The sequence below is a fragment of the Taeniopygia guttata genome, chromosome 3 (genome assembly GCF_048771995.1).
Source record: "Taeniopygia guttata chromosome 3, bTaeGut7.mat, whole genome shotgun sequence".
In the NCBI taxonomy this organism is placed as follows: Eukaryota; Metazoa; Chordata; class Aves; order Passeriformes; family Estrildidae; genus Taeniopygia; species Taeniopygia guttata.
In genome coordinates, this window is record NC_133027.1 from 50,178,733 (window position 1) to 50,202,120 (window position 23,388).

The window sequence follows — 23,388 nt, forward strand, 5'->3', positions numbered from 1 at the left end:
TGGGGTCACAACAACGCCCCAGTTCTACAGGCTGGGGCAGAGGGTCTGGAAAGCCGCCAAGCAGAAAATGACCTGGAGGTTCTGGTCAACAGCTGGCTGGGTAGGAGCCAGTGTGTGCCCAGGTGGCCAAGAAGGCCAATGCATCTGGTCTGTGTCAGCAATGGTGCGACCAGCAGGACCAGGGCAGTGAGTGCCCCTCTGTACTGGCGGGGCCACACCTTGAATGCTGTGCTCACTTTTGGGCCACTCACTACAAGAAAGACATTGAGGCGCTGGAGCCTGTCCAGAGAAGGGAAATGGAGCTGATGAAGGGCCTAGAGGTTATGAGGAAGAGCTGAGGGAACTGTGGTTCTTTAACCTGGAAGAGGCTCCAGGGGGACCGATCACTCCCACAGGAGTAGTAGTAGCAAGACTGGGGTCAGGCTCTGGAAACAAGTGAAAGGACCAGAGGAGATGGCCTGAAGCTGCACCAGGGAGGTTTAAATTGGTTATTATGAGAAATTTTTTCATGGAAAAGCCTTGTCAAGCATTGGCATAGACTGCCCAGAGAAGTGGCGGAATCACCACCTTGGATATGTTCAAAAGATGTGGATATGGCACTTAACAATATGGTTAAGCAGAGGACTTGGCAGTATTGGGTTAACAGTGGGAGTTGATCTTACAGGTCTTTTCCAGCCTTAATGATTCTATGATTCTATGGTCAGTCACACAAATTTTTGGTACCTAAAAATTTAGATATTTGTGAAACAGCACAAGCATTCATTGCAGTTTAACTGTGTTATTTTTGCTGGCTAATGCTGGTCTGTATTAGAAACCAGGAAAGAAGTTATCTTCTGAGTAAGAGAAATATTTTCGCAATACAGAATTCTTCATTCAGTTTTATATTGGCAGATTCTTTTAACAGAGTGCTTTAAATATCTCCGCGCCGTCTCTGCCCTCCGATCTGTCTGACAGCATCGGGCTGGCACTAGCTCTCGCTTCATCTTTCACCTGCAGCGGTGTTTCCAACTCCGGCCCCTTATGCCCTAATAAACCGAGGCAGCAAAAGCCTGGGAGCCGCGGCTTTTCTGGAGGCAGCAGATCGGGGTGCGCGGGTCGGGGGCTGCGCCACCCCCGCCTCCCCAGCCCGCCCTGCGGAACCGCCCGCGGAGCGTTCGCAGCGCGCTCGGAGGGTGAAACCCGCATTTCAGTACACACAGCCCTGAGGCCCAGCTGCTTCTGTGGCGGCCAGATGCTTCCTCCCCCCACCCCTGCTTCACACACCAGCGCGAACGAGGCGCTGCGGGCGCCAGGGATCGCAAGGCTGGGAAGGGCAGAGGGAGGGTCTGCAGACAGGTTGGGCAGAGTGGGAAACAGCGGGGAGGTTGGGCAGAGCCCGGCCGGGGCCAGCTCCCGCCCCGCTCCCGCCCCGCTCCCGCCCCGCTCCCGCCCCGCTCCCGCCCCGCTCCCGCCCCGCTCCCGCCCCCGGCACCGCAGGGCCATCGCCAGCAGCGGCCGCCAGGGGGCGCGGCGCCGCCCCTCCCGTGGGGCGATCCCGCCCCGAGCCGTTCCCAGCCCCGCCTCCTGCCTCGGCTCCGCCCTCCCCTTCAATCGCGGCCACGTCATTCGCGCTCCGCTGGCGGAAGTGACGCCATCCCGCCCGGCGGCCAACGGGCGGCTGGCGTGTGGCGGGTTGAGAGGTGAAATATCAGGCGGGGCGGCGGGAAGATGGCGGCGCTGGCGGTTGCCGGGCGGGGGACGCGGGCTCCGTGAGGGAATGGCGCGGCGGGCGGCGCGCAGCGGCTGAGGCTCCCCCGCCGCTCCCCCGCGCGCTCCTGTCGGTCGGTCCCATGAGCGGGGCGGGCGGTCTGGCGTGGCGCGCGCTGCACGCGCTGCTGCGCGCCTTGCTCTGCCTGCAGCGCGCGCTGCTCGCGTGCCTGCGCGGCCGCGCGGCCGCCGCCGCCGCCACCTCGTGCGCGCTCCTGGCTCCCGCCGCCCGCGCGCTCGGCTTCCGCGAGGCGCGCGCGGCCTGGCGGCGGCGGGGCCCCGCGCGCGGAGCGGCGGCGCGCGGGCGGCAGCGGTGGCGCGCGGACGGGCGCGCCCTGAGGAAGCTGCCGGTGCACGTGGGGCTGGTGGTGACCGAGGAGGAGCCGAGCTACGCCGACATGGCCAGCCTGGTCGTGTGGTGCATGGCCGTGGGCATCTCCTACGTCAGCGTCTACGACCATAACGGTGAGCGGCGGCCGAGCTGCCCCCAGTCCCAGTCCCTGGTGGTGCCCGCCCTGGGAGCGCCTCCTGGCGTGGAGCCAGAGGGACGCGCTGTTCTGGGGTTTTCCCAGGTCCGGTCCAGTCTCTCTGCTGGCAGCTCCTTTCCCATCCGCTGGAGCTGCTTGGCCGCTGCAGAGCTCCTAGCCCCGGGGAGGCTGGGGAATGGTCCAGGTGCCCTTCTGGTCCAGCTCGTGTGTCGGGAAGACCCAGTCCTGCCTGCTTTCTAGAGCCTTGACCACAGCCTCGGTCTGACAGGAACTGCTGACGCGTGAAAGTGTAGGGCAGGGACTGTACGGAAGAGCTTTAGGAAACCTGCTCTTAAGAGTGCTGTTCATGAGCTGGGGCTGAACTTCCAGAAGCGAATGAATGAAAGTAGACTTCTATTTTCAAGTACTCCGATTTGAAGAAACAGAATGGACAAGTAGTTAAACCTGCTAGTTAAACAAGCATGGATGTCCTTTGTGCTGTCTGTATTGTGAAAGTAAATTACATGATCTGCATTTGGTCCTGCTTGGCATTTGAGTTAACTCTGAGCCAGTGCTTCTGGAAGCTCTGGTGTTTTTTCATATCTGCTGTGTGGTTTTATTTATTACTGAGTCTCAGGTGTAAAACCATTGAACTCTGGCTCTTGCAGGTATGTTGATTCCATGTCACTTACTATCATAAAGATAAGATCAGAGTTTGTATTTCACATACTGTGAGGAAATAGAGGAACAAATCTGACTTCCTCATACCTGTCCTTTCCTAGTGGGGAGCTAAAACCAGCCATATTCAAGATACTTAGTTGAATTTTTCTGTCCAGCTACTGAGAGATGATCTCTGACCTGTACTGGATAAGTTGTCAACTCAGAAGGGGTAACAGTACATGACATGGACAGTGTCCTGTTTCTGTCCTGCAGAGGAAAACTTCAAATGGCTGTTTAGCAATGTCGTGCAGTTTAGGTGAACTGTGTAAGTTAGAGGTACAGTTGTCTTCTAGTGCTCTTTCAGGAAATGTCCAGCAGTGCATCCCACATAAGTAGGGGAAATCTTTTGTTGTTGAATGTGCAAAAGCATCTGAGGTATGTAGGCCTTTCCTTGAGCATAGGTGTTTTTAAAAATTTTTACTTTGTTTTAAACCATCACTATTTATAGTTCTGTTTCATGGTTGATCCTTCCTATGTGATTAAAGACTTGGAAGACTTGACTTTCACTAAATTACTCTAGGGTCATTTTGAGAAACTGGGCTCAATAGCAGTCATCTAGCAGTTTAAACTGGCCATCTGTGCAGGGCTGTTGAGGAACTTGGCTCTGTTTTATTTCAGAGGGAGAACGCTCCCTCATTTGGAAATCAAAGAATGATATAAAATATTTGCATAACATCTAAAGCACACAGAGAAGAGCACCTTCTGGAAAGTCATTTATATGTTGACAGCTTTTACTCCCGACTTGTAAAGCATTCAACCAGGTGTAAAGTTGCAGAGCAAACAGTACCAAGGAAGAGAGTTTCCCTCATAAGTTGAAGAGAGATGTTTTTATTGTACAGGATCTTTAACTTCAAATCTCAAATAAGCTGTGGGCAGTATTGCCTAGTATGTTATGTATGTGCTTAGTTCCTTTTTAGATTCCAGCGCTGTGCTCTACAAAGTGAAGGAACAGATCTGAGGAACTGAGGAACAGATCAAGCTGAGAATTGTGTTTCTTGGTCACCTTGGTTTTCATCTTGCTTACTGTGCAACACTGAGGAGGGAGAATGCATCAGCCAATGCTTAGGTAGCCACTGTTGCTGAGGTCTTGCCTTGCAGTAAGGAGACAGAGCTGTAGCAGTGTCTGAAACATTATTTTTTGAGGTTAAGAGGTTTTGCTGTTAGCTCTGAGATCTGAAAATATAGCTATTATCTCATGATTTCAGTATCGAAACGTATTTTTCAGTAGCTTATTTTTATGTTGGTCCTCTGATACTAGAATATGCTCGTTTAATTGCTAACTTGATTTCCAGTTTGTTGGAGCAAAATCAAAGAAGCAGAGCAACAAAAAAGTTTTAAATCTGTGACTTTTGCCAAACTTCTAGGGTAGATGAGAATAGCCTGCCATTACACATCATGTTCCACACAGGTGTTCAGTGGATTGTCCAGGATAGCAGCCACAACTGCTTTGTGCACAGCAGACCTTTTTAGACTGACTTCAGCTTCAGAGAGTGAGCAAGTAGTCATTCATACAGCTCTAGTGCATGCTTACTGCTGGTCATAGCACATATGCTGCCTTTCTTGTGGTGCTAAGCTCCTTAGGGTGCCTTGATTGAGCATACAGCATTTCCAGATAGACTTGTCATTAAGTAGGATGTTGCAGCTGTTGCTAAATCCGGTGCTCAGTGGTGGTCGAGTCTGGAACCCTCAGCACTAACACTTATAATAGTGAAGATGAATAAAGTCAGGTACAAAATGCTCTTATCAGTAGCAGAGGGTGACCCTTAATTACAGTGTGCACTTGTTTCTATCGACTCAGATGGTGAGTAGTGCTTTTGGACTGCTGAGCTGCTTTTGAGGATTTGTGTTCATACAAGTGTACCAGCTGTTGATTTGTCAGAGTCCTCACTGGTGCTGGCTGTGGTGGAGAAGGAAAACTAATGATGAGTGCTCTGGATCAGTGTTAGCCATGGTGAGGTATACGTTAATTTATTTCTTTTCCTTCACTGCATATCTGTAGTACTGAGATGCTTTTGATAGCAACAGGAAACCTTGTTTACAAGCTTGGTCTTCCATGTTTGCCTTCTCTGCAAGAAATGTAATCCTGCAGAAGGATTAAATTCAAAATATGTCCTCAACTCCCTCTTCTATAGGAGGAAAGGGAAGCATGAAGTTCTTTACAGAAGAAGTGCTAGATAAGCTGTTTATTTGTTAATAATAATGAATTTCTGTGTTTTTTACAAAATTGCGAAATAGAAGGTTGTTAATGTATTCTTAACTGTCAAAATAAGTAGCTGCATTCCAGCTCACACTGTTTTGTTACAGCAGCTGCACCAGTAACTGTAGAGGCAACTTGGCTGGAGTCGTGCAGGGCTCAAACTGAGACTTTCTCTGTGGCCTCAGCATGTTTGGAGGCCCAAGGTGGTCTGGCTTTACTGCCCCTGGTGTGTGAAAGCCTTTTCTCTCAATTTTAATTGTTGTGCAGCATGACAAAGCCGTAATAAACTTAATGCTACTGTACATACATGAGTTAAATAATGCAAACTAAAGTTTCAGGCTTTCGATCAAGAATTTTTCTGTTGACTTCTGTATTGCCAGTCATTTCTCGGTAGAAATCCAGCCATACTTGTCAAGACCTTATCTGAGGAAATACTGCAGCCTTGTTGCAGTCAGAAGGCATTGATAATACTTTCATGTAATAGCACTTAAAATACCTTCTGGGGAGCAGAAGCCTTTTACTAGTGCTATATACTTTAACTTTCTTTTGGTAGTTGTTTTGCCATTTGGGAGAGCTTGATTGGGTGTTACTTCTGTGCAGTTTTCCTGTTGTAGTTTGGGACAAGTCTGGAGTGCTTTTTGGGAGCTTGCTGACTCTTGGCATTTAGGTACTTTGGACTCCTAGATAGATGCTTCACGCTGAAGGTTTGTTAAAGGCCATAGTGTGACTGTATTGAAAATTTGGAGTTACTTATCCTAGGTTTAGCTTTCTAGTGAACTGTTTTGCTTCTGACCACTTTTCTTTCTTAAAAACTCTTTGGAAGGATAGAATATGCAAAAAAAGTTATTTAATTAGCCCCAAAATCGGCTTCTTGTCTCTTCGAGATTACTTGGTAGTTTAGCTAATTTGTTTAATCCATAAAATCTTCTGGGTGTGTAGTAAGTTCCTTTCGCTGGGCAAGATAAATATGTTGTGGTTTTTGTCACTGGAACACTTGTGAGATACCATTATCACGTGGGCCTTTACCCATGTGAAATTTCACGTTCAACAGTTGTGTTCTGGTGTGGAGTGAGAGGAGTTCTCAGACCACATTTATTAAAAGGGATAACACTAATCTGTATCAGGTGATCTCCTTAAAGGAATGGGAAATATGAAAGAGGTATGTTTTGTCTGAATTGCTGATGAGCCCTTGTTCTCTTAGTGCAGATTGTCCCTCCTAGAAGAAATGTGAGAAGAATGGTAACCTATGAAGTTCTTAGTTCTAAGTCAAATTCTTTGATTGGTTAATGCTGTCTTAAGTGACTTTAATCTGACTGAAATTTAAATTACTTGAGCTACAGTCCGACTTGGAGTACTTTTTTTCCTAGGCTCTTGGAATAAAGGAGGTATTTGTAGCTTTCCATATCCTGTGAGGTCCAGTGTAATGGCCATGCTTTCCTCCATTATCAACAAGTGCGATCCAACAGGATGTAGGCAAAAGTTGTTCATGTATTAAAACGGTTTCTTGCATGTACATTCTTTGAAGTGGTTTATTATTTGATGTTCTCAAAATGTTAATACCTGATAACAATTACAACTTTTGATTACTCTTTCCTTGTCTGCACTGGAAAGAAGTTGAGAAAGCAAATAACTGAAATGTTGTGGAGATATGTTCTTTGCTAGACTCCACTTTGGTAAGGTGCTCCCTTGCAATGAAGAGCTAACTCAATACTGTGTTTTACCAGATTCCTGCTTTAAAAAGTAGGAAAATGAAAAATGTTGAACTTTAAGATGCCATTAAGACATTAGCAGGTGGCTGTGGTATTCTAGTCAGCCAAACAAATGGTTGACATCACTTGGTGTTTCTGTGTGCCAGTTTTTCACTTCCAGTTCAAGATTCTTGTAATTTCTACACCTGATGAATTTGCACCCCCTTAATTACAAACTTCATTTGTCAATATCTAACCCTAAAATATTGCAATACTATGGTTGCAAGTAAAGGGGCATGGCTTGTAGCTGCTGTAAATCTGAGCAAAAGGTGTGTGCCCTGGAAAAGATCTGTTTTATGAAGGACTACTGCAGGAAGCTAAAAAAAAGGTTTGCCTCAGCTCTAATAGCAACAAATGACTAACAGCATGCTTGCAGTTTCTGTTGTAAAAACAAGTATTATCCTTGAAAACAGCTCACAAGTACTCAGTAGTTAAAAGAAACAAATCAGGACAGAGTTTGATATTCTTTTGCATTGGGAATTTTAGTGCTTAAATACATGTAATTCTTAGAACACTTCATTTGCAAGAATATACACATTTGTGCCAGCTTGCAAAGGTTCCGGAGTTCTGGCCAACCAAGTGTTTCTGCTTTTCAAACCCAGAAGTTCTTCTGATGAAAAATAATAGTGACAATTTCATGTTTGTGTTCCATATTAGAAACATAAGTAGTGCCACATTTTTTTGTTTATCAGCAAACAGCTGTTGTATTGCCAAAATTTATTAGCTGTTGTCAAACCAAAATTTTTTATAATGTTAAAATTACATTATGGACTAGCTTAACTTTTTGTGAATGAAATTGGAGGGTAGCAGTAAACCAAGAGTTAAGTTTCATTGCTTAGAGATACATAATTCTGCTACTGAGTTGGCCTACTCATGCACTTACTTGCTATATTTTTCATGTTTAAATTAAGCAACAGCATCTCCCAAAACTAACTTGGGTACATTCACAAAGTTTTAAAAAAATGAACCTTGTAGATAAATGGGGTTTTGAGATACTGTAAGGGAAAGGAGAATATAGCTGAGTCATGACCTTGTAAAATTCTTGAAGTTGAATATGAATTTGGCCTGTGAATATTGCATTTGGCAGGACTGTGTTTGCAGTGATGTGCATTCATAAGTCTCTTGTGCATGGACTGAGAGACAAATGTTGAAGGAGTATTCCCAAATGCTGTTGGTTTTTAATTAAGATCTGAGTTAGTCTGAATTTTTACTACCTTCTGTTGTGCTTCAGGATCTTCTCTTCAGGAAAACTGTGTATGTGTCAAGGTTGATGGATCAGTGAGAATTTGGGTATGGAGGCCTTTCCAAGGAAGGCACACTGCAGCTACATGGTACAACTACAGTACCTTCCTGTTCAATAAAACTGCTATTCCAAGAGCCATGCGACTCCCAAGTTTGATCAACTGAGGGGGTCGGTGAGATAAACAGACAGAATAAAAGGGTGATGCTCAGATAAATCTTAAGAACACATTTATTTAGCAAATCTTCTGTTTTGTGTGTGTTAAGGACCTTTACTTTGGAGCTGGACCAATTCCATTATTTGATGTCTCTTTTTACTGAGAAGCAAACACTTTGATCAGTTCTTCTACCTGTTGTCCTCAATGTTGTAATTTACTTTAGAGCTGGAGTGTAAAGTTTAAAATTAGTTCTTCCAGTCTCTGCCAGGAATAGACGAAAACCTTTCACAAGAAAGGATTTGGTACCATTAGTGTTGGGTGGGAAAGGGGAAGAAGAGCAGGAGCTTATTTCCCAGATTGGGAGCCTTTCCTAATTATGTCACATGTTTGTCTGGATATTGAACACAGTTTTATTTCTCATCTTTAAAAGTGTATGGAAGTCGACTCCTAAAGGTGAAGCATGTGCGCCCTTGTACAGATCTTCCTTGAAGAGGGTGCAGGATTAGCAACTGCAGTGGCTGCACTGCTGCTGACCTTGGGAGTAAGAAAGACAATTTGTGCTAACCCCATCATGAAGCTGAGCCAAGTAGAGTTCTATCAAACAGTTTTATTTAAAGCAGCATTCTCGATTTCTGTTATATACAAGTATATGCTAGAAGGCAGGAGCCCAAAAAGAAACAATTTAACTTGAGTTTAAATTTAGCAGGAGTATTCTAACACACTTTTTGCTGTAGAGGTTTGTGCCTTACTACAACTTGCTTTTCTGCAAACATGTGAAATCAATTGTAAGCATTACTAGCACTTCTGTAATTAAATCTTTTTTTTTTACAGGAAGTATCCCGGATGAGAGGAAAAATAGATACTTTGCTACATATTAAAACCTCTAATGAAGCCTGTAGGAAAGTTCTGATTCATTAGGTCTAAAAGCTAGCATATTAAATGAACACATTGTATCACCTCATATTGCAAACTAACTTCTAGTGTATTATGATCTTAATATAGTGCTTATATACTGTTTGACCAATGTGGGAACTGTTGTAGCAGTTCCATATCCTATAGTCAGGTTGTGGTGCTGAATCCTAAGCCTGATCATAAAATTGCATGTCTTACATTCTTTTGCACTGTCTACATTGTAAGATTAGTGTGTGGGCATTTTTAGACAGGTTAACAGAAGTGTTTGACATAAGGATTCTGTGCAAAGCTCAGTAAAAACCTCTGAATACCCTGTGATATAATGATAAAAGCATATCCAGTTCCTGAATGAATATGCCAGCCAGGATTGTAAGTATTTAAGCTGTAACATTTAGTTTTGCTGTGGCATTTAATTAGAAATAATTGAGCTATGTTTCTCAAAAGCTAGAATTTATTTTAGTACAGGAACCCAAGTATGTTTGAAGCAGGCTTTCGTGATTTCCTGCATTCAAAGTGTGTTTCCCTTAAATATGTAAGTATAAAAAGGCCTTGGAGATTGCATGAAACATACAGCTTGTGAAATTCTCTTATTAGGAAACCCATGCTATTAAGAGTGGACAATTACTGAGACCTGAAATGCTGATGTAGTGGTGACTTGCTTAGTTAGCCTGCAGCCTTAGGGATGTGGCAATAAGCAGTAGCAGACTTAAGCAGCGTGGGCTTTAAAGAAATTTGGTGTTAATCTGACTTGGTTGTTCTTTGCTGATTATTGCTTTCTCTATTTCTAGCACACTAAGGACAATGAAATAAGTCTTAAACTATCCCTTATACAGTTGCAACTTGCTGCTTAAATCAGGCTGGGTGAAAGAATAACAAAAGCACAAGAGTTGTCTTTCCAAGGTCACTCAAATTAGTCATGTGCAGTAGTGTTTGCTTTGAATTCTTACCCGCACTTGTGAACTCCAGTCTGAAACCAGTTCTGACTAATTTTTTCTTCTTGCCTAGTGTCATATTTATTTTGTAACACCCTTTATAGGAGTTGGCTGATATGCAACTTTTTTTTTAAAGGTATTTTCAAGAGGAATAATGCAAGATTGATGGATGAAATTTTAAAACAGCAGCAAGAACTCTTGGGACTAGATTGTTCCAAGTACTCCGTGGAATTTGCAAATCACGACAAAACTGGTCAAGGTAAGATCAACTACAAGTGGGGCTTGGTATACCTCTAAGTAGCTGTATATCAATCATAAATTGGCTTTTACTTAAGCACATTTCTATGTACAGTGACCTTTTTCTTCATGTGTGTGCTTCCATCTTTCCAAACATACACCTCAAAGTGGGGAGGAGAAAGGGAAAAGGCAAGACTGCTGGTTGTCATGGGAAGATAAAATGCCATCAGGAAGGTAAAGGGCAGAAGTTAAAAAAATAAGTTTGGTAATAATTAATAATAGCTTTTGCACGTAGTTAGATGTGGAAAACAGGAGTAGGTTTCAAGGCGGATGTTCCTTATACAGCAGTGTCTGCTGCAAAGACTAATTTACTCATCTGCTGCCTAAGACAAATGCTAGAAGTCTGTTCAAAATATAATGAATTGCAGGCACATACTTGAATCAGGCCTTTGGCTTAAAGAGATGGGCTGATACAGCTCTCCTAACTACAACTCATAATATTTAAGTAGGTCTTGTAAAAAAATACCTAACAACCCTTATGTTTTAAGATCATCATAGTTCAAAGACTTATGAAAAATCTGCACACGTTGTGGTACATTTTGCTGCGTTGAAAATGCTGCTTGCAAGGTTTACCTCCCCCATGAGTGCTAACTGGATATCAAAATTGTGCCAGTTTTCCAGTATAAAGTATAGTGTTGTAACTTGAACTTGTCTTATGAACAACTTAGCCTAAGATACTAGCATTTGTGTAGAACAACTCAAATTTCATGCTATTCTTTTTTCTTCCTGTGAAGGTTGAACCAGCAGAAAATGGGGTAGACAGGTTATTAATGTCTTGAACTCCAGCATACTTAGCTACACTTACCTAAGTTGGGATATTTATTTTCACACCAAACAAACTACTGAAAGACTTCTCAGACTTGTTGATAGGAAGAGTGTGTTCAAATCGTAGCAACCTTTTGTGCTGGAAACTGTGAAAAGCAGAGGTGTTTTCTGTTCCCTTTTTAAATTTTTCATTCTTTTTTAGGAGGCTTCACAGTCAGATCAGATGCTTCATGTTTTCAACTGAACAAACTGACATTTATGCAATTTATTATCATCTGCAGTTTTTCACTTCTTAATAACAAAATTGCATATATTACATTTAGGGATACTGTTAAATATTTTTAATGCAGGACATTTGATGCTAATTTGCATCAATCAAGCAATATTAAGGAGCAATTATTTTCATTGCGGTGGTTTTGGATAGATGAGCTGAGGGATTTTAGGTGTTCTTATGAATCTTGACTGTGCTGTGTGGTCCTTTACAGTCAGGTTCTGCAGTTTAAGAAATATTATTTTTAAGTATCTGCTTGTAACTATCTTAAGTTTGGTATCAGCCCAAAATGTTGACACTTTGGTATTTAAACCCGCTTAACTTCAAGCCAGTATAGTGCACCATCTCTGGCCTTCAGCTTCCTTGGCACCGCTTAGAGACCTTACCAGTACTGACAATGATGCAAGTCATGTAGTATGAGGAGACTCTTGCCTCTCAGAAGTGTGGGGTTAAGATAGTTACTGTTGTGAAATGTCCTCTTAAGTCACAGACATAATTACAGGTGAATGGATTAATTCTTGACTATTATCTTGTCCCAAACTTCAATGTAGCAATCTTAGATCCTTAGTGTAACTCTTGCATCAAGATGCTGTGATCAGATTGAGGGAAACGCCCAAGCTTAATCATTTTGTCACACGAATGTACACAGTAGCTGTTAAAAGCACCTTCTTCTAGGGTAGAAATTAGTTTGTTGGGTTTTATTTTTTAATTTCCCTGAATCCCTTAAGTTACTATCCAGGCGCCTTTCTTCTCAGTGCTTTGCCTGACAGCGTAGGAACCAATCCAAATTTCCTGGAAAACTATGTTTCAAGACTGAATTAAACCCCTTCTCACAAGACTTCTCAAAGTAGTTGTCTTAAGCTTGCGTTTTAGTAATACAGCAAATCCAGAAATCTCTTACCCACTTCTCTAAGAGATAGATGAGGTATATCTGTGACTAGTTGTAATACAGGAATTGACAAGTTGCTTTCAACTGTATCTGTGACTGTCTAAAGCACATGCAAAACAATTATATTTCTGTTGCTTTTAAACTATGTTTTGTACTTTCAGTTTTAAATTGCCAATCTGCATTGAAGGTGCTGTCTTCGGAAGATGGAAAAGCAGACATAGTCAAAGCTGCTCAGAACTTCTGTCAGTTGGTAGCACAGCAGCAAAGAACACATTCAGACCTGGATGTGAATATGTTAGACAACTTATTAAGTAGTAAGTATAATACGGAGGGGAAAGAGTAGTCAATTCATAACAATTTGGTTACTAGTGTATTCATTGCTTGGAATGTATGCATCTTGATGCTTAGTCTAAGTTATGATCATTGCTTTTAGGCTTCTGTTAAAAAATTCTTACTCGTTTATTGCCTTTTGAGCTGTTTTGTTAAGCAGAAAAATTCTTTAGCAGATGTATTAAGATAAATTGCCGAATTTTGGCTATTCAGACTTTACAGCATCTGTAGTGTGTTCTGCAATGAGCTTTCTGAAAACAAGTACCTTTGGAATGACCTAAAATTAGACTATTCTAATTTAGGTTAACTTCCTGCAAGTTGGAAGCTGCAAACATGGATGGGCAGAGTCTTTTACAGATCTGGTTACAGCGATTAGAGCTGTTCTTGCTGCCTGACTACTACCATGAGTGCAAATGATAGAGTACTTGCTGTTCTCTTGCTGCTCTATAACCCACACTAGCTTAGTTGTCTTCATTACTAATTCATGCAGATTGCTGACTCTGCACTGAGATGTGTGGCTACATGCAATAGCTATGAAAAGGGCAGGACTGCCCTAATATCACACCTGGGAGAAGTTTAGAATTATCATCCACTTTTCCAGTGGTACTATGCAGTTTTAATGAGTTGCTGAGCTTGCATAGGTGATCCATGCATGTTAATTGCAGCTGTAATTAGCATGGCAGGGTTCAGGTTTCAGATTGCACACTTGAACTTGGATGCCTTTGGGCAGGTTGTTGTAGTGAGGTTCCCATTACTTGGACTTTAGAAAGTGATTTCTTCTTTTTCATGTGGGTGATCAGCTGAATTGTTCTGCAGACAGACTTCCATGGCAGTTTGGCCACTTTAACTTAAAACTGAATTCCATCCCTGTTGTCAGCATCCTCCTATAATGGAACTATTAAATGTATTTAATAAGTCACCTGAAGAAGAACTTAAGGCATCTCTTCTGTAATACCCCAAAGGCAATTAAAGGAAATTGACAATCACTCCTTCAGAACAGTTACTAATTTAATGGAGAACCGGTGACAGCTGTTACCTGTTGTGTGTATTTTGGCCAGTGATACTTGACTGGAGTTTTTCAAACTTGTTGGTGACCTTCTGTCTGGATATATTAAAAGTATTAGGTCCAATCTTAAAATTAGTGGATTTTGAAGTGTTTTTTCAAGTATTGCATGCTAGCTGAGCACAGAAAGAGAAATCTAATTTGTCAGAGCTATGAACTTGAAACACGCTGCTTCAAGCATGTGGCTAATAATTAAGGATAGTATCTGTAACTGATCCTTATTAATTTGTTTACTTAATGTTTGGGACATTGTTGGAGGTAAAGTATTCTTTCATTACTTATTTAGCAGCAGCTTTTTAAAATTTGTTTTACTTGTAGGCAAATTTAGTTTGTGTGCATTTTTAATGGAGCAGTATTGAAAGTAAGCATCTGTGCATTACTGATTTGAGAGCATGTTCTGGAAAGCAATACTTGAGTCGTTATATTCTTAGAGTTTGTATTAATGGTGTATTCTGTAAATCTTTGGGGTTTTACATTTTGATTTAAATACCTGTTAATGTAGTTTTTAAACTTTTTGTTCATGTTTAGGGTGCAGTTATAGAAGCCTAGTCCTAAAATGGTATGATTCTAGCTTGTCATGTGGCTTTTCTTGTCCTTAATTCAGTCATGCACTTAATTCTTACAGCTTGAGTTTTCTGCAGTGTAAAAGTACTTTCTTCTGAGCAATGCTTCAGCTAACCAGCTTGTTTTCAGAAAAGTAGGCACTAGCTGCATTTTAATATTGTCTCTGCTTGCTGTTTGCCTTCCAGCAAAGAACATGACTATCAATTAAGGCTACTCAAGTTGCCTGCAAGATCTATGGGAAGAAGGGTAGAGTTACCAGCTCTAAAATTCCTTCATGTTTCCCTTGCAGAACTCCTGACCTAGAAGGGATGTTGCAAGATTGCCATCCTTTGAGTGTGCAAGTCTTTTGGCCTCTTCTGTTTTTTAAAGTTTGCTCCCAAATACTTGTATCTTGTGTGTGCTACACTTGACTGCTGTAACTCTAGCAGCTCTGCGGGAGCTTCCACATGTAAATTATCTGTAGCACTGCTATGTTTAGGTAGAGAAATGGATGCAGACTGGAAAGCACAGTACTGTGTGTTTTAGGAGGCTGTTGTGACAGTAATAATAAAGTGTGCATTTTCATTTTCCTTCAGATAGGAACCAGAAAGAAATGTTAGCATTAACTGGGCTCTCTGAAGGTCTTTTCCTGTTTGAAAAACCATTGCAATGTTGAAAATCCTGCTGCTGTACCAGCTGAGGAATACTCAGCTACTGAATCAGCTAATGAGTAAAGTTGTCCACTTCCTCCAGAATCCCCACTTCTCAGTATTCACTTCTTCCCTGCAAAACTCTTTCATACTAACGTGCTAGTTTCTGAACACTGAAGTGGCTTTTGCTTTGCAATTTTTTTCTTAACTTTGCAATAAGATTTGGACTGTGGCACAAGACATTCCTGTCTACCTTCTTTAAAAATGCACATGCTTGGAGAAAATAGCTTCTTTACCTGTGATAAAAGGTATCATCAATATTGTGGTGATTCAGTGGGGAGGGAGGATGTGGCCTTTTTGAAAAATGTCCAGCTTCGGTTTCAAAATCTGGGTGGAGCAAAATCTGGCCTTAGTTTCCTTTTCTGTTATTCGTGAAGTATCGCTACAACTAATCTGAGAACTGTAAAAGGCTCTTGACTGCTTTTGTGTAGTGGGTTGTTTTTTTTTTTTTTTTTTTTTTTTTTTTTTTTTTTAGGCAAATGAGGAAAGAGTTGAGAAATAACATCGAAAGTTTGGAGCAAGTAGGCTGTATTAAACTTTTATCTGTTAAAGGTAGTCATCACCCAGTATAAGCACTCTTGCACTTAACTAATAGTGGTGGATAGTGGAAGAGATGACAACAAATTAACTGCAATAATCATGACTAATTGCAGCATTATAGCAAAATAGGGTTATGACTGCTGGAATGCTTTTCAGATGAGCTAGGTAGGTGCAAGAGGAACAGTTTAGCTTCTTGGGTCCCCTTGGGGTTCTCTTCTGGTTTTCACATGTTGTTCTAATCAACTTACTAGAATTAGCAGGGAAAGCTGGACTCAGACTGCTCATTCTAAGCCTATTTCCTGTCTGTCAGTTTTAGCCTGGAGTAGCTTAGGCACTGAAGAAGTATATGGAAAGGAGATGGAGGCAGTGGTGTTTAGTCACTAATTGTCTTCAGCCTCAGAAGATGAGTAGGGTGCTCTCACGAGGGAAGTGACTGGTTGGGGTTTTAAGGTATAGGTAGTAAGAGTGTGGGCACTTAGTGGAATTCATCAGTATTATCTTGCTCTGCCCTAGAATGGGTCAGGTTGTCCACATAATAACAGAAAAAGACACACTGCCCTGTTCTTGTTTACTTACCTAACCAGAAAGATGCCAGCTGCAGCAGTGTCTTTGAAATTTTGTAGTAAGTTGGTTTTAAAATTTGTCTGGTCTCATACTGAGAAAGAGACAAGTCATCTAACAAGTTGGGTTTTTTTTTTCTTGATGGTCTGTAGTACCAAAGTGTTATTCAGTGAAACTTGCTTAAGATTTTTTTTGTGTCCTTTTACTATACGCGATTGCAGCTCTGTATAGTTAAGTAAGGACTATGGTAGGTAAAGTCAGCATGTTCTGTGCTACTGAAATAGAGTTTGCCAAGACAAAACTAGAACAAGTCAGATGAAACAGCATTGTTTGGGTTTGCTGTTATTCGAAATAATGTAACTGTTCCTGTCATTTCCCTAGAAAGTCTTTGAAAACTACCTGACATAAAAATAACAGTCCAGCTGGGCCTGCACTGGCTGCCTAAGCTTTTGCTCAGTTGGTCATTTAGGTGTTGCAAGACCAGTCTGTCCTTTTGGCTTTTAATTGTTAACTTGTCCTTGGGACCTTCATTAAAAAAAAGGCATTTAATGAAAAAGCAGATGCCTTAGGGTTTAGAACTAAAATAAATCCTATGATGAATTTAATAAAACCTTGTGTAACTTGTTATTACAGGTACAAATGGATTTCCTGATCCTGATTTAGTCTTGAAGTTTGGTCCTGTGGACAGCACATTAGGATTCCTTCCGTGGCACATCAGACTGACAGAAATCATGTGAGTTGCTTATAAATGTTGTGAAACACACCGGAATGAAAAATATCTAGCTAAGCCAGTCTTTGTGATGTAACTTATGGAACTGGCTGAAAGAGGAGATCCAGCTAAGTCTTCGTAGCTGATGTTTAGGTGGGAAGGAGATTGTCTGGAGATTGATTTGAGGATATTTTAAAATTATTGAATGAAACTTGTCAAACATTCATTGTTGGTTTTTTAGCCCTAACTAGGCAACAGCAGGCTTCATGCCTCAGGTTTAAGAAACAACTTCTGTCACCACCTAGTGTGTGGTACGGTCCCATTTGACAGTGTTCTTTATATTAGTGTTGATTTTCTGTGGCTTATAGGTTTCTAACAGGGAAACTAATGATACAAGGGAAATTGAATAATACAAGGAGATTGCACCTATGGGTTGCTTTTCAGTTGTAGTAGTAATTGAACTGACTAGATTTGTTGAACTTCTTAAATCCAAGTTCATTTATAGCACACGGAAACATATGGGCACACTGTGTTTCCCCCAGCTTTTCACTGATTTGAAGGGCCCTGCATGCTCTAATGCGAGGCTTTGGTGTAGAGGGTGACTGGTTTAGAGTTGAGTGACAATAACCATGTTGAGAACAACTTCACAAGGTTGTTCAGAGCTCAGACTAGCTGGCTTTTAGTGATATTCCTGAGTGGCTGTATGAATAGTGTGGTGTTTATAAAAGCTTATTTTAATGTTTCTAACTTGCTTTCTCAGTTCTTTGCCTTCCCACCTAAACATCAGCTACGAAGACTTTTTCTCTGCCCTCCATCACTACGCAGCCTGTGAGCAACGCTGGGGAAAGTGACTTCGGGTTGAGTGCATGGAGTCAAGCTTTCTGTGGGAAGGAACTGATGTCTGTTTACAAGCACCCGTGACCCATAAGTCTGGTTCATAGTCCTTTCTTAATTTATCAAAAAAATTCAATAAAGTGTCTTACCTTTCTAGAGAGTCTGTGTGAATGTGTGAGAATCTATGGGGAGGGGAATTCACAGTTTGAAAAAGGCAGTTACTAAAAGCAAAGCTGAATTGACCTCACTTTGACATTCAAGTGTCAAAATGAACATGCAGGAATTAAGTGTTGTGAAATCTACAGGACAATGTAAATAGAAGTCCATGCTAACCAAGAAGGAACTCCGATCTTTTTTTCTTAATTCTTCATGGTCAGGCATTTCAGAGCTAATGGTTTATCTTCAGATATATTTACTATGTAATATGTGAATTCTAGAGAAGTTGGTTTTGTTAACTGAAAATAGAGACTGCAGCTTGGCTGGGATGACTAAGCCAGCTGTAGGTGTTAAGTTCTAGAAATACTGAGAAGATTCCATAAAAAGGGGTGGATGCTTTTATGGCAAGTGGATTCGGCAGTCTATTCGGCAGTATCCAGTTTTTGGTTTTTTTTTTTTTAGTGGTGGAATGAAAGTATTCCTACAACCCTGAGTGAATGGAGCATCTCAGCATGAGGTCAGTTTTCCATTGGGAATAAGCATAAACAGTACTATGTATTGTTTGTATACCTGTTCTCCCCATAATGTGCTCACTCAAGGTAGCAAGCAGGAAAAGGCTCTGGCATCATTTGCTGAAAGATTTGAAAAAGGTCTGAGTCAACTTCCATAGCTAAATGTGATTTGCTGCTTGTACTTGTGTGCCCAGCAAGGGAGTCTGCTTAAGCCTCTTGTTATTTTTATTTGTTCTGAACTGAGCATTAGAAGTTTGAATGGGACAAAGCGGACAAAGAAGGAAGATGAAGTGAAGCTGCCCTACAGTATTTCAGCACTGAGATAACTAAGTAGAGATACTGGCTAAATGGTCTTCATCCTGGAATGCCCTGTTGGAGTTACATTCCTGTTTTGGAAGTAGTTTAAATTTACAAGTTTATGGCTGCATTTGGACCAAGCAATATCTTTAGATCTGTATTACTGGAGTCAAACATTGATACTGCAGCCTTCTGCTTTGCAGGCTGCAGAACTGTCGAATGCTTCATTCTGGAAGTGTTTCCTGTTTCCCCTTTTGCCTGCTTTCCAAACTGAACCTGGCTTTATCTCCTTTGGGATAGCCATGTCACTAGAAGGGAAAACTGTTTTTAAAAGGGAATTGGCAGATTTTAAACGAATGTCTCCCTCATTGTGAAATGGTGTATTTTAACTTGTTGCTCGATGTAATGTTATAAAGCAGGTTGCGTAAACTCTTAGCTGCGTTTTTTTGTCATCCTAAGGTTAGATTGTAGTTACAGAAAGAGACCTGTGGTCTACTTTATCTCAGAAAAGAGCAAGGGACATTCAACAAATTAACTAAGGGTTTTGACATAAAATAGCTTTCCATAGGAGCTGGAATACTTAGAGTACACTGTTATCTTGTCTCTTGTGTGTGCCAGGTCCTGTATTGCAGAGAAGGTGAACAGTTGTGCAATGTTTCCTGGGCCCTGTCATTGACATGGGCAAATTTTCTCACTGAGTTTTAAGTTCAGCTTTTTTGTGGGGACTGGGTAGCCTGTTGAAGAGTATCTGGAGTACTGATGTTCATCTGTAGTATGAATTTTGTTTCATTAAAATGCAAGATTGTGTTTACGTTCCAGTATGTGTTACTGTGTCACTGAAGCAGTTCTGGTGCTGGCAGTAATGGGAAAAGCTTAGTTTAGCCCTCAAAACCAATGTATTTTTTTATATTTGTATCAAACTGCCAAAGAATACTTCTCATACCTGAGTTCCCTCAGTCCTCAAAACTTCTGCCTATCTCAGCTGAAAAGATGTGTTTAATACTGGAGACAGATCTCAAGGCCTAGAATTTGTCTACTGAGGGTTGCTTAATAAAACTAAAATGATTAGTTCAGCTGCATTTGATTCAACTTAAAGCTCTTCTGATGGCCAGTTTAATTGTGAATTAAGTGTTCCTCCTGGAATTAATGTAGTTGAACTAATTCATGTTATCACTTAGTTGGGATTATTTTATTGTCCCCGTGTGGGCAATCTTCAGTGAGGTGTGCCAAAAGCACTGTGCATATCCACGACTTGATCTCTGAATGTACATCCTTGCCCTTAGCGCCTCTCCCCATCTTGTTCTGTGTGAAGGTCTGTGCTATCGCTGTGACATGTTTGGGTACCTGTACATAATGTGTAAAATGAGTTTTTATGATTAGGGAATCAATTTATTGAACTTTATTATTGAAAGCTGAATCTGTAAAACAATAACTCAATAAAAGACTATAATCTTTCTACAGGCTATGGTGATACATTAATACATCTGGAAGTTCAGCTGGGGTGCTGTAGTTGAATTCATGTTACTACATGACTCTGGGGAAGTAGAGAACTTCAAATGTTGTATTCTTTTGTGCTCTTTAATTGCTTTCTCTAGTGTAAAAACTGGGCAAATTTTTCATCTACCACTTCCAACTTAGATGCTTTTATGAAAGTTTTCATAGTAAAGCATTTACTGTAAAAATATTTCTTTCCTAGTCCTTGGAACTTGCTAAACTTGTTCCTGGCAACTGAAAAGCTTGCTTCCTCTCCCTGCTGCTGAGTTGGTCATGGGTCATGGGCTGTGCTGGGCCTCCTGCCAGCCCTGTTGTGGAGCAGGGTGAAGTGAGAGTGTGGTGTGGAAGAAGCCTCTGCAATCTGAGTGATGCCTGCATGCTGAGCAGGAAAAGGGAAGCTTGTGTTAAGGTGAGTTTTGAAAATACAGTGGGAATCATGGTGCCAAGCTGACCTTCAGCCAGCCTACAACAAAGGCCAGCAGTCTCCCCCGTTGTACTAGGAACTGTGTTGCTGGCACATCAGGGATGGTGATCCTTTCCTCAGATCTGCAGTGGTGTGTTCAGACCTGAGCTTCCTTGGTACAAGGGAGACACAGATTTAATGAACCTAGGCCACCAAAAGGCTGTGATGGTAGGAAGTAGAGGATCTGTTCTACAGAGGTTGAGCTGGAACTGCTCTACTTGGAGGATGCTGAGGATTCTTACCAACACACAAATGCATGATGGAAGGGGGTCTAAACCCAGCCAGGCTCTTCTTGATGCTGCTTAGTGGCAGGATGAGAGGCAATGGGCATAAATTGAAATACAGGAGAATGTTGAAACATCAGAAAAACCTTTTACTATGAGGGTGGTCAGACAGTGGAGCAGGTTGCCCCTAGAGGCTGCTGTGGAGTCTTCAAAACCAGTATGTGTCCATGGGGATGACTAGGACTAAATCGCCTCCAGAGACTCCTCCTAACCTCAGCTGGAGCTGGCTGTGGAGCAGTGTTAGATGTGGTGCTGCTGGGCTCTCCTACCTCAGCTGGTTTTTTAATAGTCAGCAATGGAGGTTTGCTTCATTTCAATAGCAAAGAATATGAGAACTTTCTGTGTGGTGGAAAATTCTTCAATTGCACCAGTGTGAGAGCTTCTCTTCACAGTAACTGCTTCTCATTAACAAATTATTCATGTTTCTGTGTATTTCCTCTTCCTCTTTCAGTGGGGCCTGGTAGTGGATCTGGTAAAGGAGCTAGATGAGATTCTGAAATAGTTGCTTTACAGCAGGGAATTTGTGAACATGGACAACAATCCAGCTGTTACAGAAAATAGGCCTACAAAGCAGTTCTTGACATTATAGTGCTTTTTAGGACTTCTTGTATGAACATGCACTAAGCAACTGTACAGCATAGCATGCTGCACTGAGCTGAAGATTGGTAAGTGAGTAGAAGGTAAAGTAATTCTTTATAGAAGAGAGTATGCTCTTAAGTGCTTTCTAAAGTACTTCACAAAAATGACAAGAAAATAGAACCTGCTGGTTTGATTTCCTGTGTATTTCATGAATTCAGCTTTTATGTGAAATCATAACTTCCCTGAATAGTCCCATATATTTTAGACAATTACATCTTTTTGTCTTTACTGTTGAAATAATGTTTCACTATTATTCGTGCTGATTCACTGGTTCTGAGGGACAGGTATACCTATAAAATCAGAGGGTAGGTGCAGACAGGTTTTGGTCTTTGCTGATCCCAAGGTACCAGCTGCCTTGCAGGTAGGCACTGTCCTGCATTACTGGACTGTGCTGCCCAGCCAGAGCTTGTGCAGGAGGAGCTCTGGGGGCACGGGGACAGGTGCTCTGCTTCATGCTGGCTTCCATGCTGTCATCTTCCCTGAAGGCACAGCCCCCGCTCAGTCATCTGTTTCTTGGAAAGATGTTCTTTTTGCTGCTTCCAAGCTCTTAATGTAACAACAGCAGCTTCAGCTCAGGGGCAAGGAAGGGACTGGAGAATAAGGCTGAGCTGTTGCCCATCCTATGCAAAACCTTCTAACTGGTGTTGCTGTGAAGGCTACTATTTGTCCATTTTTCCACGCACCATGGATGAGTGTAAACAACTCCTAACTGTGAGCAAAGCTACTTTGATAAGCTTGAAATGTTCAAGCAAATGAATCAAAGGCCATGCTTTAAATCCCACAACTTTTTTTTCCCTCAGATCTGCCAAATTAAAAGGGAGAGAGACTTGCAAGCCCTTCCTCTGCTGTATGTTTGTCTGTGTTAAATGATGTGAGACCTCCTTGAATTCCATTGAATCACTGCTGAGAGCTGTAGGATTATTCCCTAATTGCATCCTAAACAACTTTTTTAGATGATAAATAATATCATGTATTATACAGAAGCATGCCTCAGCCTAAACTTTGAAGTGCTTCACAAATTAATATTTAATGAAACTGTTCGCCTGGAGGTTTTTGCTGTACTATGTAACTGGCTGAATACACACAAACCAGGGCTCTTTCATCTCCTTGACAAGCCTTACTGCTTTAATATAGCATATTTTCTCCAACTGTGTGAAGTCAGTCAGTTCTCAGTTTTCTACACATCTGCCTGGCCTGCAAAAATAATACCTTGTCGCCCCAAAAATCCCCCACATAGCAGGAGACCCTAATGGATGCATCATATAGAAAACACACTTTTGGGGGAATGTTTAATGGAACAAAACATGTCTAATAAATGATTTTGTAATACACTTCATCGTGGTGATCTATGTTATGTTATTGCATAGTGTGGGTGCTGTTTGACAGCTGGCTAAACATGAAACAGCAGTGTGCACAGGTGGCCAAGAAGGACAGTGGCTTCCTGGCTTGTATGGAAATTAGTCTGACCAGCAAGACCAGAGGAGTAAGTGATTGTCACCTTGTACTCAGCACCTCAAATCCTGTGTCCAGTTCTGGGCCCCTTACTACAAGAAGGACATTGAGGTGCTGGAGCGAGTCCCGAGAAGGGAAACAGAACTGCTGAAGGTCAGAAGCACAAGGCCTGTGAGGAGCAGCAGAGGGAGCTGGGGTGGTTTAGCCCGGAGAAAAGGAGGCTCCAGGGGAACCTTATTGCTCCCTTCCTGAAAGGAGGTTCTAGCTAGATTGGGGTGGTCTCTTCTCCCAGGTAATTGTGGTAGGACAAGAGGGCATAGCCTCAAGCTGTGCCAGTGGAGATTCAGACTGGACATCAGAAGAAATTTCCTCACAGAAATGGTGGTTAAGCATTGGAATGGGCTGCCCAGGGAGGTGATGGAGTCACCATCCTAGGAGGTGTTCAAGAAATGACTGAATG

At 41.9% G+C, this 23,388-nt stretch overlaps 1 protein-coding gene across 1 annotated transcript; it reads left to right on the forward strand.

Annotated features, from left to right (window-relative positions):
• Positions 1-1,681: 1,681 nt before the first annotated feature.
• On the forward strand, positions 1,682-17,791 carry NUS1 (NUS1 dehydrodolichyl diphosphate synthase subunit). The gene is given in 5 exon segments (NM_001245104.1): positions 1,682-2,211; positions 10,256-10,378; positions 12,503-12,655; positions 16,722-16,821; positions 17,558-17,791. Coding segments are annotated over 5 exon segments (849 nt in total). The 5' UTR covers positions 1,682-1,829; the 3' UTR covers positions 17,649-17,791.
• The last annotated feature ends 5,597 nt before the right edge of the window (positions 17,792-23,388 follow it).